The sequence below is a fragment of the Balearica regulorum genome, chromosome 18, assembly GCF_011004875.1.
Source record: "Balearica regulorum gibbericeps isolate bBalReg1 chromosome 18, bBalReg1.pri, whole genome shotgun sequence".
Classification (NCBI taxonomy): Eukaryota; Metazoa; Chordata; class Aves; order Gruiformes; family Gruidae; genus Balearica; species Balearica regulorum.
The window spans coordinates 5098085-5117682 of record NC_046201.1 but is presented as its reverse complement, the minus strand read 5'-3'; the positions used below and the strand labels follow the sequence as shown (position 1 = coordinate 5117682).

Sequence of the window (19598 nt, the reverse complement as noted above, 5' to 3'; positions counted from 1 at the left end):
TGATGGGAACGGAGCAGTTCAGGGGTTCTGACATCCCCGTATGGGGCTTCTCCTGGAAACCTCAGTATTGTCAAGCTGTGGAGCACTGGCATTTTTCAGCACGTGTTTTAAGACACCAACAGCCTAAAATCCAAGAAATGTTATGTATGCTGTATGTATTTATGTAATTGTTCAAGATACTGTTTTGAAAGTACAAACCCCTGTAGTTTCTAATAGCAGCAGCTATTTATTTTTAGAACTGCTACAGGTGAGACAGTATAACATGTAAGGACAGAATGAAGTTATGGGGAAAAAGCTTTTATGGCTGACATAATAAAAGAACAAATAAAATTATAATCTAGCCCGAAGCCAGTTCAGCATCCTCCTCCACCGAGGCCCTTCGCCTTGGGTTTGCCGCCCAGCGAGCCCCAGCCTGCTCCCGCAGGAGCTGAAGCCGTGCCGCTCTGTCGCGCACTGTCGCGGCTGCCAGGAGCCCTGGCGATAAAGCCAGGGTCGTGATAACTCGGTGACAAACCCGCCCGCTTCCGGGCGGCGCCCGTCTCCTGGCAACCGCCCTCCGCCGCTTCCGCTTCCGCCGCCCCGCGCATCCCCGGCGGCCGCCGCTCGCCGCCTCCCGCGCTGCGGCTGCCCCTTGGCCCGGCGCAGGCGGCAGCGGCCGCGGGGAGACGCCGCCAGGAGCCCCCGCCGTGCTGCGGAGGGGGGACCGGGCGCGGGGCGAGGGCGGGCGGCGGCCCCCGGCGCGGGGCAGCGGAGGGGGGCGCGGCGGCCTGAGGGGAGGCGGTGTGAGGGGCCGGGGCCTCGGCGCGGTGCCGGTCCCCTGCTCCGGTAGAGGGGCCGGAGTGGAAGTGGGGCGTCTGGGGGCAGCCAGAGCCCTGTGGCCGCTCCCTCCTGACGCCTGGGGGAGCGGGCGAGGGAAGGGCCGGGCTGGGCCGGGAGGAGGCCGGGTGCCGGCCGGCCTTGCGCTAGGCCCGGGCAGGCAGCGGAGGAGCCCCTCGCACCTGGCCAGCACCGAAATCCTTCTCTTAGTTGGTGGGTCAGATGTGGGGGCAAATGGGTGCTTAGCCCTCATAAGGGATTAAAAGATGTTTCATGAAGCTCTGCGTTGGCTCCTTGAACGAAGGGGCCGTTCCCGGGCTTGCACTGCTGCCTGCCTGCCTGGTGTGAGGGCTTAGGCTGGTGAGGCTGAGCTGCTGAGGAATGGAAGGGACGGAGAGCAGAAGCGGCACTTCCTCCTCTGTCGTCGCAGACTGGAGTTTAGTGGTTTGGACTCTGTGCTCTGTGCTCCTGCCGGTGCTGATCACCTTGTGGTGCAGCTTCCAGCGGTCCCGGCGGCAGGTGTTGATGCGAGACATCTTTCGCAAGAGCAAGCATGACTGGCACTACACGGACCTCTTTGGCCAGCCCTCCTACTGCTGCGTCTGTGCTCAGCACATCCTTCAGGGAGCTTTCTGCAACTGCTGTGGGCTGCGTGTCAGCGAAGGGTGCCTCAAGAAGGCTGACCAGCTTTTTCTCTGCAAGGAAATCATGATGAGGAGCAATGGCGGAGCCCAAACCGCTATGCCACACCACTGGATCAGAGGCAATGTCCCACTCTGCAGCTGCTGTATGATATGCAAACAGCAGTGCGGCACACAGCCCAAGCTCTGCGACTACAGGTACTGCAAGGGAATTTGGCTTTGTACGAGAAAGTACGGTGCTGTATCAGTATTGTATTTTCCACAGGGTTATTGGAAGGCATTACCCCAAAGGAGATCCTGTAGTAGTCAAATATGAAACACTGTTAAAAAAAACAACTTCAAAGAATCTGAAGTTAAAATGAGTGCTTGTGGGTAATTTAAGTCATAGATTAAGAGCATGGCATTGCATCTCGTGTCCGCTTGTTCTCTTACTTGCGTTACTCCAGCATGATGTGCTAGCTACTGTATAATTACGTATGAAAGGTTCTCTATGTCCCACGGAGTTTAGGTGTCAGAGGATGACCTTAAGAACGTTCTAAGGCACTTGTTATTTGTACAGTGGATAGCCTGACCAATTTGGGTGGCATAACTGACAATTCAGAGCACCAAATGTGTATGCATCTCTGCAAAATTGGCATCTGGTTGGTGTAGCTAGAACAACCAACCATCCTAGAGCTGGTTTATGTTGTTTAATTTTTAAGGATGTTCAAAAACACCTAATGGGAAGTTTTAAAAGCTACTGTAATATCTATTGTTAAAGTTTGTGGCAAGAGTGATAAAAAATTTCAAGGAACCATTGAATGAGCTTGCACTGTCATCAGTAAGACTGCTTGCAGAGTTGTCAACATGACATAGTAGCATGTCATGCTAAAATATATAGCGCTAGTAGTCCAGGTTCTGGGTACAGTGTGTTACTCCAGCCTTCTCAAAGGATGTCATCTTTCTAGAATATATTTCTGCCAGCTTTTGTTTTGCTTCTGTGTGATACTGTCAAATTGCTTGGTAGGTGAGCAGAATTACAGTGTAAATGAGCATACTATCAGAAACAAAACCTTGAGAGAGAGTGTGTGTAGGAGAGGAGGGAAGGAGAAGATTTTGGAGGCAAAGGGGGAAGGAAGAAGAGGAAAAGAAGAAAGTCACAGTACAGGGCAAGTATCACTGCTGCCATAGTTGTGTGCTGGATTAGTCAGAAGGACTCCAAAAATAGCTTTCACAGCTGCTTAAACCAAGGCTTTGGATGTGGCAAATGAGGATTAACATTCTGCAGAGGCTGGCAGTGGATATTGCAGTATTTCCTCTTGTTCTGCTCTGTTTTCCAGGACAGCTTTTAGAATAGGTCAAAAAGCTGAGCAGTTTTGCATAACAAAATCCTATCAGCCTTGTACAGTACTGTGTAACCTTTTTGGTTTCAGACTTAAAGAGGTTTTATCAATCTTAAGAAATGTGTTAATTAATGTTACTAAATTGAACCCTAGTGTTTTATCTGTGCCCTTTAAGGATGGATAGGAGTTCAGTTTCTCATACAAGCTTTCAGTGTAACTGTTTATATTGCAGACAGTGCAAGAGGGCATTTATAGCACCTGGTTTTGGAATTAAAAAGAATGGAATTAATTTATATCTGTTGGGTTTTTCCCACAGAATTTAAATACTTTTCTAGACTTCGAAGCACATGACCAAGTTATGTAATTTTCTGTAGCCGATACATAGTCATGTAAACTTCTGGGGAATGCATGGTTTTCTCTGTAACATGCTTAAAATATTACTTATAATGGTGCGTGTAAGCATAAGTACTTTTCAGAAAGTTTGTCTGTCTAAAATAAATGAGCAAAATCGATGTGCCTGTTGTTTTGGGATCTTTTTCATGTTTTTTGGTTTATTTTCCAGATGTGTGTGGTGTCAGTACACTGTGCATGATGAATGCATGATGGATTGTTTAAAGACTGAGGAGTGTACCTTTGGAGAATTCAGAGACTTAATTATTCCACCATACTATTTGTCTACAATCAACCATATGCGTAAAGACAAAAGAAGCAGTTATGAAAAGGTAATTGTCTACTGCTTCTTGGGTTTATAATATATTTTTAAAAACCCAAAAAACCACACATTAAAACTTGAACTCAGTATATTGTCAGGTTAATAACTATTAGGTAAATGTTTCAATATATATGAAGTACTTGCAGTGTTAATTTGGAGGCGTTTGTCATTTTATTGACATGGTAGTTGAAGCATGAGCAGACATTTGGATTTAGTTAGTCCAAAACAACACTGAGATTTGGGTACCTTACTTCCTTGAATGCTTTGTAATTCTACTACTGTGTTCATAACATTGTAGTATTTGTTGTCCTAGGCACTGCAGAACAGAAATCTTCAACTTTAGTGTGTCAGAAGTATTTGTTTCTATTTTGACTACTTCAGGCTAATTGGTAACTTCATTTCAGCACTTACAGGGGACGGGTTTTGGAGCAAGGCTTTAAACACTTTCAGACGTGCGGTATTTGTGTGACTGACTGACTGACTGTTACCTTTTTGCAGGTAGTACCGTACTGCAGAAAACACTGGATGCCAGTAATCATCCTGGCTAATACTCGTAGTGGAAACAACATGGGTGAAACTTTACTAGGAGAATTTAAAATTCTGCTGAACCCTGTTCAGGTACTTACAGTGAAAAGCCACTGTAATAGAAGTTTAAATCAGAAAAAAACATCACTTTGCTTATACAATGGCAGTAGGATCTTGTGGAAAATCAGTAAAGGAAACAAATTCATGCAGTTTGTTCTTTTAGAAAGAATAGCTTTATATAGAGCAGAGGCTCCGCCCACCCCCAAGTTTGTTATACCTCTAACACTGATTTGGTTTCGTATTTATAGTAATGCATGCAGTAATTTATAGTAATGTCAGTTCTGTTAATGACAAGTATCTGACTCTTGACATAGTGTACAATTTTTAGAAAATGAAATATTTAGATCTTAATTTGAAACCTGTATTTGTTTAAATCCTCACTTGTGAAAACGCCAGTGTTGAGAGTTGCTGCTTTGTGTTGTCGCTTTCCCCTTAAAATCCACTGGAGTGGCACAGGATGTTGATGTAAGGCAGTTAGTTGTTCCTTGGGTTTCCTGGCTGCACCTTAATTCTCTTCCTTTAAAGTTCAAAACCTAGCCTTGGAGAACAGCCTAATAGAAATCACCATGTGTGTGTTTTAAATGCATCCCAATAAGGCTTTAAAGAATAAACCTCTTTATATGCTGAGTATTTAAAAATAACTTTTATCTGAAGTCTTTCATCTTTCCACAATTCATCATAATGCCTCTAGATACGGACTTTGCTTAGGACTCTGTCAGCTTGGTTTATCAATGGCATTTATTCCATGTGAAGCAGCTGGAGCTCTGTTGTGAATTTGTGAAACCAAATGTGGCTCATAAAAGTCAAGACAGCTCATTTGCTAATATAATATTGTAAATGGAGAATCTTTGTTTTGCATTAGAATGAACTTCAAGTTGTTTATCTGTGAGGCAAATCCTGAGTCATGCTCTGTGAACTTACAGAACTCCTTCTTTTCCTTTCTTCTAGGTCTTTGATCTAAGCAAAATTGCACCTGCTAAAGCACTCCAACTTTGTACCTTGCTGCCTTGCAACACTGTCAGAGTTCTTGTCTGTGGTGGGGATGGCACAGTAGGCTGGGTCCTGGATGCAATTGATGAAATGAAGATAAAGGTATTGTGGTTCAAATAAAAAGATGTCTTACGGTGAAAGGACTTTTGGAGCTGCTAAAGTGTTCCACCTAATCTCTTGCATTTATTGTTTTCATCTTCCTGAATAAGAATTGCTTATTCATTTTGGCAGGAGGGATGCACCTTGTTATGAGTCCCTGTTGTTCAGGAAAAATATGGAAGCTTTAGATTTTAAATTATCTTTAAAGCTGTTCTTTTCTGTAGAACAAGAAAAGAACAGGCTGCAGAATATTTTATGCGTTGTTCTTTCCTCTTTGTCTAAACAGATTTATTTTGTTGTACATGGCATCACTAATAATGGCTAATGTGCTCTGACTGCTTATTTCTCCCAGCGTGCTCAATCTTTTATAATAACCTCATAATTTTTCTGGCTATACTAGTTATATTGCCAGTGCATGAATGAGTGCAGTAATTTGTTGCTGCTCCTTATCATATATTCTAAAGAATATACGATGTATATGCAGCCTCACCTATTAATAGCAAGCAGAGAAGGAAAAAATAACCTGTATGTTTACTGTTGATTTGAAGTGGAAGATAGTGTACTTACAGGGTACTACTAAGAGCTCCTGAGAAAATTAAGAATGAAGAATAATTACTAGGGCTTTACTGCTTTACCTAATAAGCTTTTTCTCCAGTGATAAGAGGAAGAAAGATATTCTTCTTATATCAATGTCTTTTTTTTTTTTTTTTTTTTTTAAGCTTTCTTGTTAATACATGAAATGTTGTAGTTGAAGGCCATTATTATAATTTTATGCTTAGGCAAACTGAGCTGCTTTGTTTATGTACTGATAAAGTAGAAATGCAATAAAGTCTAACTATAAAGGTTAATGTATATGGGTTTTGGTCTTGGACACTTGATATATTGTCCCTCAGAGCCAACGTAGTTGATGAAATCTAGGTGGTTCTTTGTTTCCAAGTATTCAAATTGAGTCATTGGAGTTACATAAACACTGTTGAGATTGTCACCAAAACCTTTTTATTATCAACAGTAGGTTATTTGCTCCCTTCATTTATCTTGACTCTCAAATACAGGTTACCTGGCTGATAAATCTTCTTGAAAAAAAATAGTCACTTATTGCAAGTACTTTTCACAGCTGAATTTCAAAGGCCATAGTACATCTGAAATAACTGTTCACCCCTCTGTGGTAAAGAGAGCAAAGATCTTTGCCGAGGTGGCTGTTTTGAATGTCTGCTTCTGTCCCTTACTCTGTGATCTGCAGAGGTGATTATCATCTGCCGCATCTGTGGATGACGGTTGGGTCTGTGTGTGTATGTGCCATCTCTGAAACTTAGATACTGACTTTCCCTCTTTGAGTATGTGAGTTTCTGTCCGCGAAAACTCTAGTATTATGTGCATCTGTTGTTTTAGGCCTAACCTCGCTTCAGTCTTGTAAGAGCATTTTGGGGTCTTTTTATGATCACAGGCTTGAGTGTTCTGTCTCTCTTGGTGTTCATATCACCTCTCAGAGGTATGTGCAGCAATAGCGTTAATAATTTACCATGGTTGCAGCAAGTCAGCAGCACGTAATTAGAAAATCAGATGAGAAGTTCAGACTTCCTCTTCTAGATCCAAAGCATCCTTCTTTTGAAGGAATACTCTGTTCAGTATTAATAATGCATTGTTTCCATATTGTGTTTGTATTCTCTTTTCTTCTTACAATGGTTTAACATTTCCTTCCTTTGCATGATCCCTGCCATAAGTACTTACGTGTGCCATCTGCTATGCTAACACTGCCAGCTCTATTGCTCTGCACTATGTAACAAGCTGCTATGAAGATTAATAATATTTATCTAACCCGAACATTTGGGGATAAAATGGAGAAAATGAGTGCTGAAGAAGGAGCTAATATACAGTGTTTCTGTTTCCTAGGGGCAAGAACGCTATATTCCACAAGTTTCAATTTTACCTCTGGGAACAGGTAATGACCTGTCTAATACACTGGGCTGGGGTGCAGGTTATGCTGGAGAAGTCCCTGTAGAGCAAATCTTACGAAACGTCATGGAGGCAGATGGAATCAAACTAGACAGGTAAGTAAGTGAAAAGATAAGTTCGCTAGAACCAAATACTACTGTAGCTCTACTGATACCAGTTGCAGCAGTGTATATAAACAAACACAGGTATTGCTGCAGGGAGCTGCAATATAACTGAGGTCCAAAATTAGTCTCTATTCAGTTGTTCTAAAAGGCTTAACTCTTTCATAATTTAACTAAATTTGAATCTTTTGACTTAATCCCAGTATAGATATGAGACTCCTTTGATACTGAGGACAGTCTGTCATGAGTCTAAGTAGTGGCTGTTGTTTTTCAGATGGAAGGTACAAGTAACAAACAAAGGATACTACAACTTAAGGAAACCAAAGGTATGATTTGCAAGTATAAATATGGATTCTATGGAATACCTGTATGTTTATACTTACTTGTCTGGTTACCTACTTCCCATTAAACACTATGACTTTTAAATCCTAGTAATGATATTTAATAAGATCATAACTAGAAGTCCTGTCTTACAGGTATTCACAATGAACAACTACTTTTCTATAGGACCTGATGCTCTCATGGCTTTAAATTTTCATGCTCATCGTGAGAAGACTCCCTCTCTGTTTTCCAGCAGAATTATTAATAAGGTGTGTTTGGTAAAGTGACATTTTCTCCTTGTAGTTGTTGACTTGATTTAAGGTTGGTTTTTGCTTTAAATTGCTTTACTCCCCTACTTCCTTTCATGCCATTTCAAGAGTTTGAACTTATTTTTCTTGTGGAGGGGATTCCATGGGTAAAACATGTTTCCAGCCTACTCACAAAAGTTCTGCCTTGCCCTGCTTGCTTGCTTACAGAATACACTGTTTGTTCAATTTTTGTTTAGAATGTCTCATTTGCTTTGAAATTTAATGGGTTAAGGGCATTGCCTATTTCCTTTTAAAGTGGAAAGCAAGTTTCTTATGCAAGTTGTAGCCTACCTCATGAAGACAGCTTAGTTGAAGGATGTGCAAATGTTACATATGAATATTAGATAAAGTTTGCAGAACAATAACTATGCACAAATATTTCAAATAGTTTTCAAATGTATTGTCTTTTTCTAACAATGTTTTCTATTCTCCCTGTGTGTGTGTTTGGGTTTTTTATAGGCTGTTTATTTTTTTTATGGAACCAAAGACTGCTTAGTACAAGAATGTAAAGATCTTAACAAGAAAGTTGAGGTAAGTTTTTTAACTTGCTTATTCTCCGGACAATCAGCAGAGTGTAAAAACTTACCTTGTGAAAGAAAAGGGAAAGAGCTTTACAGTTACATTTATATGATATTGGTATAAGGATGGCTCTGGATTTGGAGTATTTTTGATGTTTCTTTTGCTAACTGCAGCTTGCTTCATGGAATTCATGTCTTTGAGCTTACTGAAAATTTCTGAATTTTTTCTGGCCTTGACTCAGTTCTGTGAGTTCAAGTACTGATATTCAGATAAAATTTGCCTTTGCACCAGAGACTTCCATAAGTGAGAGTTCCTTTTTTCTTCATTAACAGAAATTTATTACAGCTTAGGATATCTTGTGAAATCAGAAATAATTTTTTAAAGTATGAAAATAAAACACGTTCTATTCGTAGAGGGCCAACTTTTCTTCAAGTAGAAGCCTGTTAAATGCATAAAGAGAATAACTAGCTTATATTGAAGTACTGAATTTGATCCACAGTAATTAACTTCTGTTTGTCTTTTAAAGCTAGAGTTGGATGGTGAGAGGATTGAATTGCCCAATTTGGAAGGCATCATTGTCCTGAATATTGGATATTGGGGAGGTGGCTGTAGGCTCTGGGAAGGAATGGGTGATGAACCTTACCCCTTGGCAAGGTACACAGCACATCTTTTTCTTTTTTTTCCCTTTAACCGTTCTTGTAGTGTAAGCAATTCCCTCCAGTAGGCTGTGCTCATGTAGCATATACGTAGCATCCCACACATCAAGGGTTTTTTAAGACCTTGTCAAAATGTCTGGCATGATTAAGCAACAGCATTGAAGAGGTTATTAAAAACAAAGGTAGCCTTCAAAAAGAAGATGCATCCATTTCAGCATATAAAAGAATGTAGCTTAATAGAGGTTAAAATATAAAATAATAACAAGCAAACCAGAAATTTTACTCCCATGCTTAAGTTGGCTGGAGCAATACTAAGGAGGAGAATAGGTGGGCACATTAGTTATTCCCTATCGTAACTTCCTTCTTCAGAAGCCATATATATATATATACACACGCACACACTTCATAGTTCTGTTACAGGGCTTATGATCCTGGATTTCTAAAAATTATTTGGGCAAAGTCCTTTACCAAAATCTAAAAAATTAAGCCATTATAAGATCTTCCTGTAGATTAAGAACTGACTGAAAAGGCAGAAAATAGTACAAATTTATGGAAGAGAAATCCACTGGGGGCCTTAAATATGCATGATGAGTCTTGCAAAGTCATATATCCATAATTTCCAGAAGCTAGCTAGGGTGTACTAGCTGGTGTATTGCTCCGTACTTGTGGTTTGGTATGGCGTCCTTTGCCATTCAGTGTGATTTGCTGTCCAGCAAAAATAGATAGTTTAAACATATTTGTAGAATAACATTTATGTTTTCTATAGGAATAGCCATGAAAGGGCTGTGCAATATTTGGATAGGTATTCTAGTACTCACGAGCATCACTAAAATTAGTCTCCTTTCTTAATCGTAGACATGATGATGGACTTCTGGAAGTTGTTGGCGTTCATGGTTCTTTCCACTGTGCCCAGATTCAGGTGAAACTAGCAAGTCCTGTTCGCCTAGGGCAGGCACATACAGTGAGGGTAAGTGGTGTTTATGAACCTATTTCCCTAATGTTGTTTTTTTTTAATAGACTGTATAGAATCTGAAGCACTCGACTGTCTGATCTGAAGTTGCAGTTTGGAGTTGAGCTAGATATTTCTTTTGCTTAGTAAAAATTAATTATGTCATAATTCACAGTCCCTTGTTGCTGTGGTTGGTGGCCTGTGAGTGCAACTAATAATGTACTAAGCTTCTCCCTGTCCAGGCTGAAAACGCGCAGATGGGTATATTGTAGTTTTAAAAGGTATCTTCAGAGCTACTTTGAACCACTATGATTGTGTCTTCTTCTATTTAATACCAGCTGATCTTGAAGAGTTCAAAGATGCCGATGCAGGTGGATGGAGAGCCCTGGGCTCAGGGGCCCTGCACTGTTACCATAACTCATAAGACACATGCACTGATGTTGTATCACTCGGGTGAACAAACAGATGATGATGCTTCCAGCGTGTCTGAGCAAGACCACGTGAGAGAACAGACGGACGAAGATGTATAGATTTTGTTGAATTTAACATAATACAGTGATGAACTTCAGCTTACTTAAAACACTGAGTATGCCTAATCTAGATTAAGGTTTATGCTGTAATGTTCATACTTGTGAATGAGCTAGAGTTGAGGAAAAAGCCATGCTTTCACATTCATGAAAACTTCCACAGCTGAATTACCGCAACTGTTTTGCTGTTTAGATTGGTGGTGATGCCCAGCCTTTCTAGCTGGAAGAGTTAGTTATTCTACTGGCAGGAAACAAGACACATACTGCAGCCCTTCCTTGCTATGGAGTCAGATCTTCTGCACATGCACAATATAGTATGCAGAAGGTTTGATACCCTTGGAAAGGAGAACAGCTGGGAGTTTGGCCTGCTTCCACCTGTCCTCTTCCCCAGAACAGTTCCAGAACAGAAAACCAGACCAAGTAGGATGCGGGCTGATTTTCTGACAACAGTCTGCTCCTGGCTGCCGTCTCTTCTTGGGAGCAAGGCAAATACTTTTTGGTGCACCTACTTGTGCAGTGCATGTCTAGTAGGCTTGACTGGGAGAGCAGAGGATCTGGGAGCTCTGGGGAAGGTAGTTAGCAAGGAAAATGCTTTTGGACCAGAGGTTTCTGGAAAAGTTCTGTTAGCGATTGACCTTTTTCAGTGGCTTTGTAAGCCATTGACAGAGTACTGAGGTCCCAAGTACCCAAGATACAACTTGAAAATAATTGTACCATGGCTTGCACTGAATGATCCTGTGACTGACTCTGCTTCAGTTCAGTGAGAGACTAATTTTAGGTTTTGTAAATAGCAACATCTTAGTTCTTGAGGAGACTTTTTGGAGGAAAACTTGGACAACAGAGCTGTCTTTTTTAGCTGTTTACAGGAGGGTTTTAAAGAAATAATGATGATTGACAATTGCGTTGTCTTTAAAGGCTTGTTAAAGACCTTGCTTCATAATCACCTGAAAATGATCAATAGCAAGTCAGTCTGTTAACTGTGTAAGTGTGGAGTTCGAGAGCTAAGTTTGCAGAAGTTAGCAAGTTCTGGTGTTCATGTGTATAAAATGATTGTGGAAAAAAACATGGAAGCATTTGCTTTCTGACTGGTTCTTAGGGTGTCAAAGATACCTTGTTGGACCTGAAACTTCATTTTCCATGAATATAGGGCGAGGAAAAGGTTGGTGGCCTGTACTGATAGTAAAGGTTAAGAATACATACAACAGTACAGGGAAACTCTCAGTTTGACATATCTGAAGCTTCTCAGGTTAAAAGCTTCTCAGGTGAAAACATCTTCATGGTTAACAGAAGTAAAAATCTACTTCCTTTTTTCTTTTCTGTTGTAGGCATTTTAAGTCTGCAGCAGGCAAGAGCTATGAGTTGAGGTTTAAAATTTGTCACAAAGTAATTCAGTTAAGTCCAGTTGAGTTACTGAAGGCAATCTTCCACTTAGGAAGAGAATTTATGCTGAGTATATACTGCATGAGCAAAGGTCATAGGAGAAGTTGAGAGCTTTGGTCTGAACCTTGATTGTTGCTGCTTTTGTCAGAACTCTCCCAGTCTTTTTTTTTTTTTTCCCCTTTTTTTCTCTATGCTAACTGAAAGTGATACCATTGAGTAAAGTAGGCTAGGTTTTTAGTTTCTAGGTTTTGTAAAATGAAACTGTTTTTCAAAAATCTATAAAATGAAGTTTGCATTAACAGTGAATGAACTATTTATATTTTAAAATAACTTATTGAAACCTTGGCAAAGTCAGTATTTTTAAAACCTTCGATTGTAATCCTCTTTGGAGAGCATTTTTAACTTGATGGTATTCGTTGTAGAAAGTGTATGTACTAGATCTTAAGTACTACTGATTATCAATGAATTAATAGCTGTCTGAAAATGTGATTAGAGTGTAATGAACTGTAAAACAGAATCCATTTGTAAATTCCATAGTCATTAGCCTTATACACCTCAGCTTAATTATTTTATCGTATGTATAGAGAACAAATTAGTAGTTAAATATATGTAAAAACTGTTTAAAATACCCAAAAGTACACTGTTAGATAAATTCACTGCCCTTTTTTTGTTATGAGTTTCAATTTGTATTATTTAAAAAAAATCTTACTAGTTTTTTTTTTTAATAACTTGTAACCATCAGCATCCTAAAAAATAGTTACATTCTATGCTACAGTTGTTACATCCAACTCTTGTTTACAAATTACAGGTCTCTGGAAAAGCAGGGTATGTGCTATGAAAGGCAGTATTTTCTCAAGAGAAACGACACCACTGGTTACTTCATCTAAACTATTCATAATACAGTTTAAAGAGTTGCTTGAAGTTCATCAGATTATTATTCAAATTGTTTTATAGCCTAGGAACCTTTAACTGTTCAAAAACTTCACTCTTTGAACTCCTGACATCTAGAAAAAAAAATAATGGCTGCCAAGCCTTTGAGTATCTCCCTTTTTTACAGTAGGTGAGCTGGCTTCTCCACTTGTGCTTTTCCTGAGTGGGTACCAGTGATGTACTATGCGCAGGCAAGATCCTACCACTTCTGCAACTTGCTAGGAGTCCAGTCCTAAATGTGTGAAAAATCCTCTTTGCGAAATGTAAATCCATCGTTCCTTCTGGAGAAACGAAGGAGAATTAGAAGTGAAAGTAGCAGCTAATTGGGTGCTTATTTGGGAAATCTCTGGTAAATGGTCTTGCTGGCATTGGACAAATCGTCCCCTTTTTGCATGTGGAAGTGAAGAAGTTTGTTTCGCATGCTGACTGCTAGTGATTGCAGCAAATGACAGGTAGCAAAGGTAGCCATTGCAAGCATGGGGGAGCCACTTGTAAAATTGTACTTATGATATGGAAAATGTTCTGTGAGGTTGAAGTGTCCAGTTCCCAATCAGAGATGGGGTCATCCTTCCATTGTAATGATATGTAGCTCTCCTATGCATGACCAAAACAAGTTCTTTTTAAACATACAGTGTTAGCACTAGAATCTGTTGGGAAGTCTTGCTGGTTCCAACATGCTGTCCTTTGATTTCAGTGCATCCTCCTTTCCAGTATGATGCAAATTGTGTTAAGGCCTGCTTTGAGTTACTTTTATGGAACTGGTTTAAGTTTTAGTGCAACTGCAGACAGTAAATGTCAGCAATGGGCTCCCAGATTCTAATGCTAGCATAAATGAACTTTTCTAATTTGTAATATAGCTGTAGCTGCTTAATGTTTTCGTGTGTGTGTGTTGTGACTGTAAAACTGTTACATGCTTGTTTAATGTTGTAGGTGCTTGAAGCACCGATACAAATTGCTACTCGGTAGCTCTTCTGAAAACGGATTGGAAACCTGCAAATACTGCAGTACATCCTCTGTCCGGAAGAGGGTACTGTGCAGCTGGTCTCATCTGCACTGAAGAATTTTCCCTTACCCTGTTAATGATTAACATTGGGAAAATAATGAAAGCAATGTTTCAAAAAGATAAATAACGAATAGTTTATTCTGGCAGTCTTCATGCAATATACCTTTGTGTAAAATGTACAGGGTGAGTAATAACATCAACTGTCAAGCACTCAAAAGTGAATTCACAAAGTTGATTTTTAAGTTTTATTGCTGCATACACTAGCTTAACTGAAGCTTGGTCAGATTCTGATAACTTTCTTTACTGTAGGTTCTCAATCCTGTGACAGGCAATACAAAAAACTTAAACTTGTATGGAGACCCTTTCTGTGAGTCAGCTTCCTCTTTTGCTCAAACCTCACTTGTTTGCACACACATTGAGAGGATGTGTAAGCATGTTTTTATGTGCTTAGAACTCCTTGTCATAGGCTTTGTTTTACTTTGTGTTTTAAATTCAGCAATTCATAGCAGGGTTAAACTGTTTCAAATGCCACCTGAATTTTGGATCTTTCTCCATATCTGGACTTCTTTAAAAGTTGTTTGATGCTCAGACTTGCATCCTTTGTCTTCAAAAACAGCTGAGGTGGAGGACATTCACTTAGTTTGGTTTTTTTTCTAAGTATGTCTCCTGGTGTTTAAAGCAGGTTATGGCAGTATTTGGAACATTCTCTCTTAAGAGCACTTTGGAATTATTGCAGTTATCAAAGAACATAGTCTTGTGTTGTCTTTCTACTGCAATGGCAGTATTTCTGTTTCTAATTAATTTGGAATTATGTTCAAATTTGAACATTTTTCTCAGCACTGTTATGAATTGCATTTCATGTTCATAATATAAAGACTGTATAGCATAATTGATGCATTTGATACTCTTTTTCTTTACATGTTCACTTGTGATGTTGCCCCTTCATAGTTCTCCCCCCCTTCCCCCCAGGTCTTGCTTTTCTTAGGCACTCAAAACACCATTTACTTTAGTTTAGAAGCTTTAAGTACTTGCTCTCAGAAAACAGACTTCAGTTTCTCCTGGTTGCAAAAGAAAATACTACCGTGTTTGAATACATTTGGAGAAAATCATCTTGCTGAGGCAATGCTTATAGCAAGAGTAAGTTAGTTTCTTCTGTATAACTTCAGCTGATTCAGACTGAGAATTTGTTCCCCCATACATTTTGTCTTGCTAGTGTGTACAACTACTCAGTAAGTACTTTGTAGTTAATTACTCATTTTTTGCTGGCTTACTTTCAGCTAAAAATGTTGGTTGGGACAGTAGCAAAAAAGCTCTGCTGAAATCAGGACAGTGAGCTTCTCTTTTATCCACTTTATCCTTCATGCCAGCTAGTGTGTCAGAAAAGAAAATTGGAATGGCTTCACACTTATTCTTAGCCCAGTAACGCACCTGTTTGGCTTTCTCAGCCACCATCACCGCACCTGGAAGATAATAGAAAGGTCACCAGAGGTTCCCAGTCCCCCTGACCTATTTTGGAAGTACAGTTTTTGCTCTTTGCTGCTGGGGAGGAACCTCCCCACTCTCCACAGGTTCTGAGAACTGATAGTTAAAGGTTCTGGTTTGAGTTTGGCCAGTTCCTTCTGGTTCTGCATTATGTTGCACTGGAGCTCACACCTTTTATAGTGTATGTTATTGTGTCTCACTGGTTAAAAAAAAAAAAAAAAACAAACCACTGTACCTTAGCTGTGAACAGCATAAAGGTATCAATGTTGTAATACTTTTTTTACTTGGCAACAAATGATTTTTGGTAGAGTACCACTGTATCCTAGTTAGTTAATCTATGGGTAAGAGTAGGACACTTAGCAATCCTTGCATGTGTTCTAACTGAAAATCTTTTTTTATTCTGTATTTCATACCAAATACTAGCAGTTTTCTTCCTTTTGGAAAAAAAAAAAAAGATTTTACCTTTCAGTTAGAAGTAAACTAGGATGTCTTAGGATGTAAAAATAGTAGTACATAGCTGTTCCTGTTGAATGTGAACCACTTATTTAAAAATGCTGCTTCTTGAACACAGGAGTGAGGCAATAGAGACCACTTGTTCATTTAGCAATTGAGTGTATTGAGAGAATTTACACATTATTTCAGCTTTGGTTAGGCCACAGTTCTAAAAGCACGGCATGATCAAAATTTCTTTATCTCGCTAAGATTGTTGAGTACCTAGTTCAGGTTTTGGGCATCTCAGGGAGAGACTTCTAGCTGGAGTAAAGCCACATGCCTTGACTAAATCTAGTGAGGTTATACTGACATACATTAGCTGAGGATCCGGCCTTTAACTGTTCAAAAGTATGAATGTATTCAAAATTTTGCTTTGTTTCCCATTATTACTGCCCTGTGTACTGTGCTGTATGCTCTTGTTGCTGTATGTAATTCATTTGTTGCATTGTTTCATTTGCACCTTGTTTGTAGATTTCAGCATAAAAGTAATAATTTGATTTTTAAGAGTAAGTAGGAACTTATGTTGTGAATTTATTGCATTCTGTATCTTCAAAGTTTACATCCCTCAAAAGCCATTTTGTCCGCTACCAACTCGTAATCCTTAGAGTACCTCCAGCCATCTTCTCTTTCTAGGATTTTTATAGTTAAACAGAATGAATTTTTATTTTTGTAGCTTGTTACTTCAATATGTATAGTAGTTATTTCTATTTAGTAATTAGTGATCAGAATACTGTAAAAATGTTACTTTTAAGAGCTGTAACTTTAAATTAGTAATAACTACTTACAAGAAAATACCAGCATGTTAACAGTTTAAAAAAAAAAAAAAAATCAGTTATTCTTTAGCTTGGAAATACTGTGATGCTGTGACTTGGGATTTATATTGAATGTGTTTATGTATATATTCTGAAGTTGCACTAAGTAGGTAAAAAATGAACTTAAAATGCAAGTAATAGATCACAAAATAGAATTTATAACATCTTAGGTTTTTTCAACCGAGAAAGGTGACATTTGGGATTCAATATTTTTCTGGGTTTCCCACAGTACAGTAAGGAAGACGTGATCAGTGTTCTCTTCACAGAACAGTTGTTTCCTTGTGGTGCAGTTTGAGATATGTATTATTCAGTGCCCAAACATAAGCAAAAGCTTCCTGCAGCATTCCCACCCCTCTTCTCAGAAACCAAAACCTCAGAGCAAACCTGAATGCTTACAGCTGGAAGAGATCTTACATGCAAAGAAATACCAGCCAAGGTAATACTGAACCTCCAATATAAATGTTTAAAGTCAAAATTTGGTTGTTTTTTTTTCTTGATATCCAGTGATGCTTTCAAATCCCAAATTGTTTTTCCTTTGGTTTGGGTTTTTTTTTTTGGGGGGGGGGGTTGGGGGTGGTTTGTTTTTGTTTGTTTTTTTTTTTTTAAAGGCAGGCTGAAATGAGAGGATAAGGAGGTATTACTGTAAAACTCTTAGTCATAAGAGCTGGGAAGTGTGTTCTTTATTTGCTGTGTAGGCATAGGAACTGTGATATTGTTACAGCTGAAAGTCTCTGCTTTGTTTGCACCCTCATTAGCTTCATCCAGGATTTCTGAAGCAGGTGATAATACCATTGCCCTTGGTAATTGTGACATTTGCTCTAATAATTACATGTATTATTTGAGTACTTGGGCCAGGTTCTGTCTGAAGTCCCAGAACTCCACCCAGGCGTGTGGTGGTACTGCACATTAGCACAAGTGAAACTTAAGAAAACTTCTGTCTTCAGTCAGTTGTATCATGACCTCTCTCTTGTGACTTAAGGTCCCAGAAGGCTCTTTTGGAAACATCTGCTCCATATTCTTCATAGAAGTTTGTAAATACAGATTTTTTTCACAGCATTGACTCTGTTACTGAATTTCCTAATGCATCTTTTTGTTGTCTTGTTATTTGTACTGTATTTCTCTGTAAACTGTGTGGATTAAAGTATTTAAACTCAGTTTCTCCTGTTTCTCACTATGCATAAAAGCCAATGTGAGTCTTCAGCTCTGTAACAACCTGGTGATGAAAATAACTGCCTGGCTTCTGTACGATCAGCTTGGTCATTTTGAGAACAGAGTTGTATTTTTGTTGAATGCTGCAGCTGTGCTTCTGCCTGAGCTGCCTGTTGCAAAGTGCAAACGTTTCAAACCTCAGATACATGGTAAATTTTCTAGCCGGTGTGGTAACGTCAGTCAGAGGTAAAACTAATGCTGTTTGGTAACCTACAAAGATGTCTCGGCAGCTGCTTGCCCACTTCTGGTTCATCCTTCTCCTTGAGCTATTCACCCCTGGGGAAAAGCTGAGTTTGTGAGGCTCTATAATAGACGTGTTTAAAAAGCCCAGGCTTCAGTACTAAGTTGAAATGTCTAGATTGTTCCTTCTCACCGATGTTGTCAGTGATTTAGGATCTTAAAACAGTTTGTGATGCACAATCTTTAGTCTAAGGAGGGAAGCAGGCCTACAAATTTCTTACCTGTAAAGAGCAATTTCTAAATAAGAGTTTTAATAGGAGATGTTCTGGTGTTACATGGTGGTAATGTAAACTGGAGGCAGGAGGGCTGCTGAGCACAAGCCAGCAAAGTACATGCAAGATTTTCCACAGAAAAAGGTGAAATGCTGCTGCTGGAAGGTGTTTGGAGATCAAATGGCTCAGTGCTTTCTTCTGATGGCAGCAGATGGGTTAGTTGGGGCTTTTGGAAGTGAATAAATCCTGTGGGGCACTTTATCATAGTGTCAGTTCCCTCCCCAAGTCCTCTCCTCTGTTCCCTGATCTCATTTGCACAAAAGAGAGAATGGGCTCTGGCCTCTTAGCTCCTATATTATCTTACAATCAAACCTTTATAAAGGCTATTTGTGTGTTGTTTTCCATTCACGGTAGGGTCAGAGCATTGATATTCAGCAGGCTTTTTCTTAGTTCACAGAGTTTTGAGGATTGCTGATGCTCATGTTAATACAAGATCTAGGTTTAATGCATTTCTAAATGTTTTTAGAACTGGTGGAGTGAACTACGTGGCACCAACTTGAGCCAGGCTTTAGCCTAAAGTTGTGTCAGAAGTCACACCACAGGTACGTGTGGGAAAGAACACAGTATCTTAGAAAAGTGCAAGTCAAGACTGAAATTTTATTTCTGTCTTTTGATAATAAAAGTAAAAATGTAAAATGTTTGGTGAATGAAAAGCAAAGTGGTTGTGTGTGGGTCCAAGTAATGTTCAAGGTGTTAAATGCTTGAGGGCTAAAACTCTTAATTTCAGGGCATCTCCTCTAGCAAATATATTTTCCTGTTAAGGAAAAGCCCTAAGCACAGAAATGCAATGGACCATCTCTGCTTCTCTTTCCTTGCGCATCCGCGGGCAATATGAGAACACACTGCTAACCACAAGGTAACAGATGGCTGGAGAGTCCTGGTGACCATGGGTGCTGTCGCTCTGAGTGGGGAACAATGCCGTGCGGGTCTTGGCATGTGCCACCCAGCAGCGCCGAGGGCCATTGTCCCAGGCCTGCTGCAAAATCCTGATTCCAGGCCTAAGAGCTGCAGTAAAGAGCTTCGCTCTCTCAGACCTGCAAAAGAGCACCTCCCCATGTCGTTCATTGAAAATGTGGAAAGGGCAATGCATATAGAAATCTAATTATTGGCAGGCACAGCCTGGCTTTTAGCATGATAATTGCAGGCCCTTGTGCTTTCTTGTGCACGGACCCCTGAATGGTAATCATGAAAGCAAAAGTTAAAACTATTGAATTTCCATCAATCATTCAATGTTTGCTTTGATTATGTTGCCAAGATTTTTGTTTGTTCCTAAACCTCA

The 19598-nt window shown here is 39.7% G+C and overlaps 1 protein-coding gene across 1 annotated transcript; it reads left to right on the top strand.

Annotated features, from left to right (window-relative positions):
• The first annotated feature begins 568 nt into the window (after positions 1–568).
• On the top strand, positions 569–17752 carry DGKE (diacylglycerol kinase epsilon). The gene is made up of 11 exons (XM_010298828.2): positions 569–1655; positions 3342–3501; positions 3990–4109; positions 5025–5168; positions 7056–7213; positions 7494–7545; positions 7696–7809; positions 8308–8379; positions 8894–9021; positions 9879–9990; positions 10311–17752. Exons 1-11 carry the CDS (start codon positions 1198–1200, stop codon positions 10500–10502), a joined length of 1710 nt encoding a protein of 569 aa, XP_010297130.1. The 5' UTR covers positions 569–1197; the 3' UTR covers positions 10503–17752.
• Positions 17753–19598: the final 1846 nt, after the last annotated feature.

Bases quoted from the DNA above. Each gene is read 5' to 3' on its own strand.
- DGKE (XM_010298828.2), top strand. From the start codon at position 1,198: ATGGAAGGGACGGAGAGCAGAAGCGGCACTTCCTCCTCTGTCGTCGCA. The intron at 1,656-3,341 runs GTACTGCAAGGG...TTTATTTTCCAG, and splicing joins CCCAAGCTCTGCGACTACAG to ATGTGTGTGGTGTCAGTACA. The intron at 9,991-10,310 runs GTAAGTGGTGTT...ATTTAATACCAG, and splicing joins GGCAGGCACATACAGTGAGG to CTGATCTTGAAGAGTTCAAA.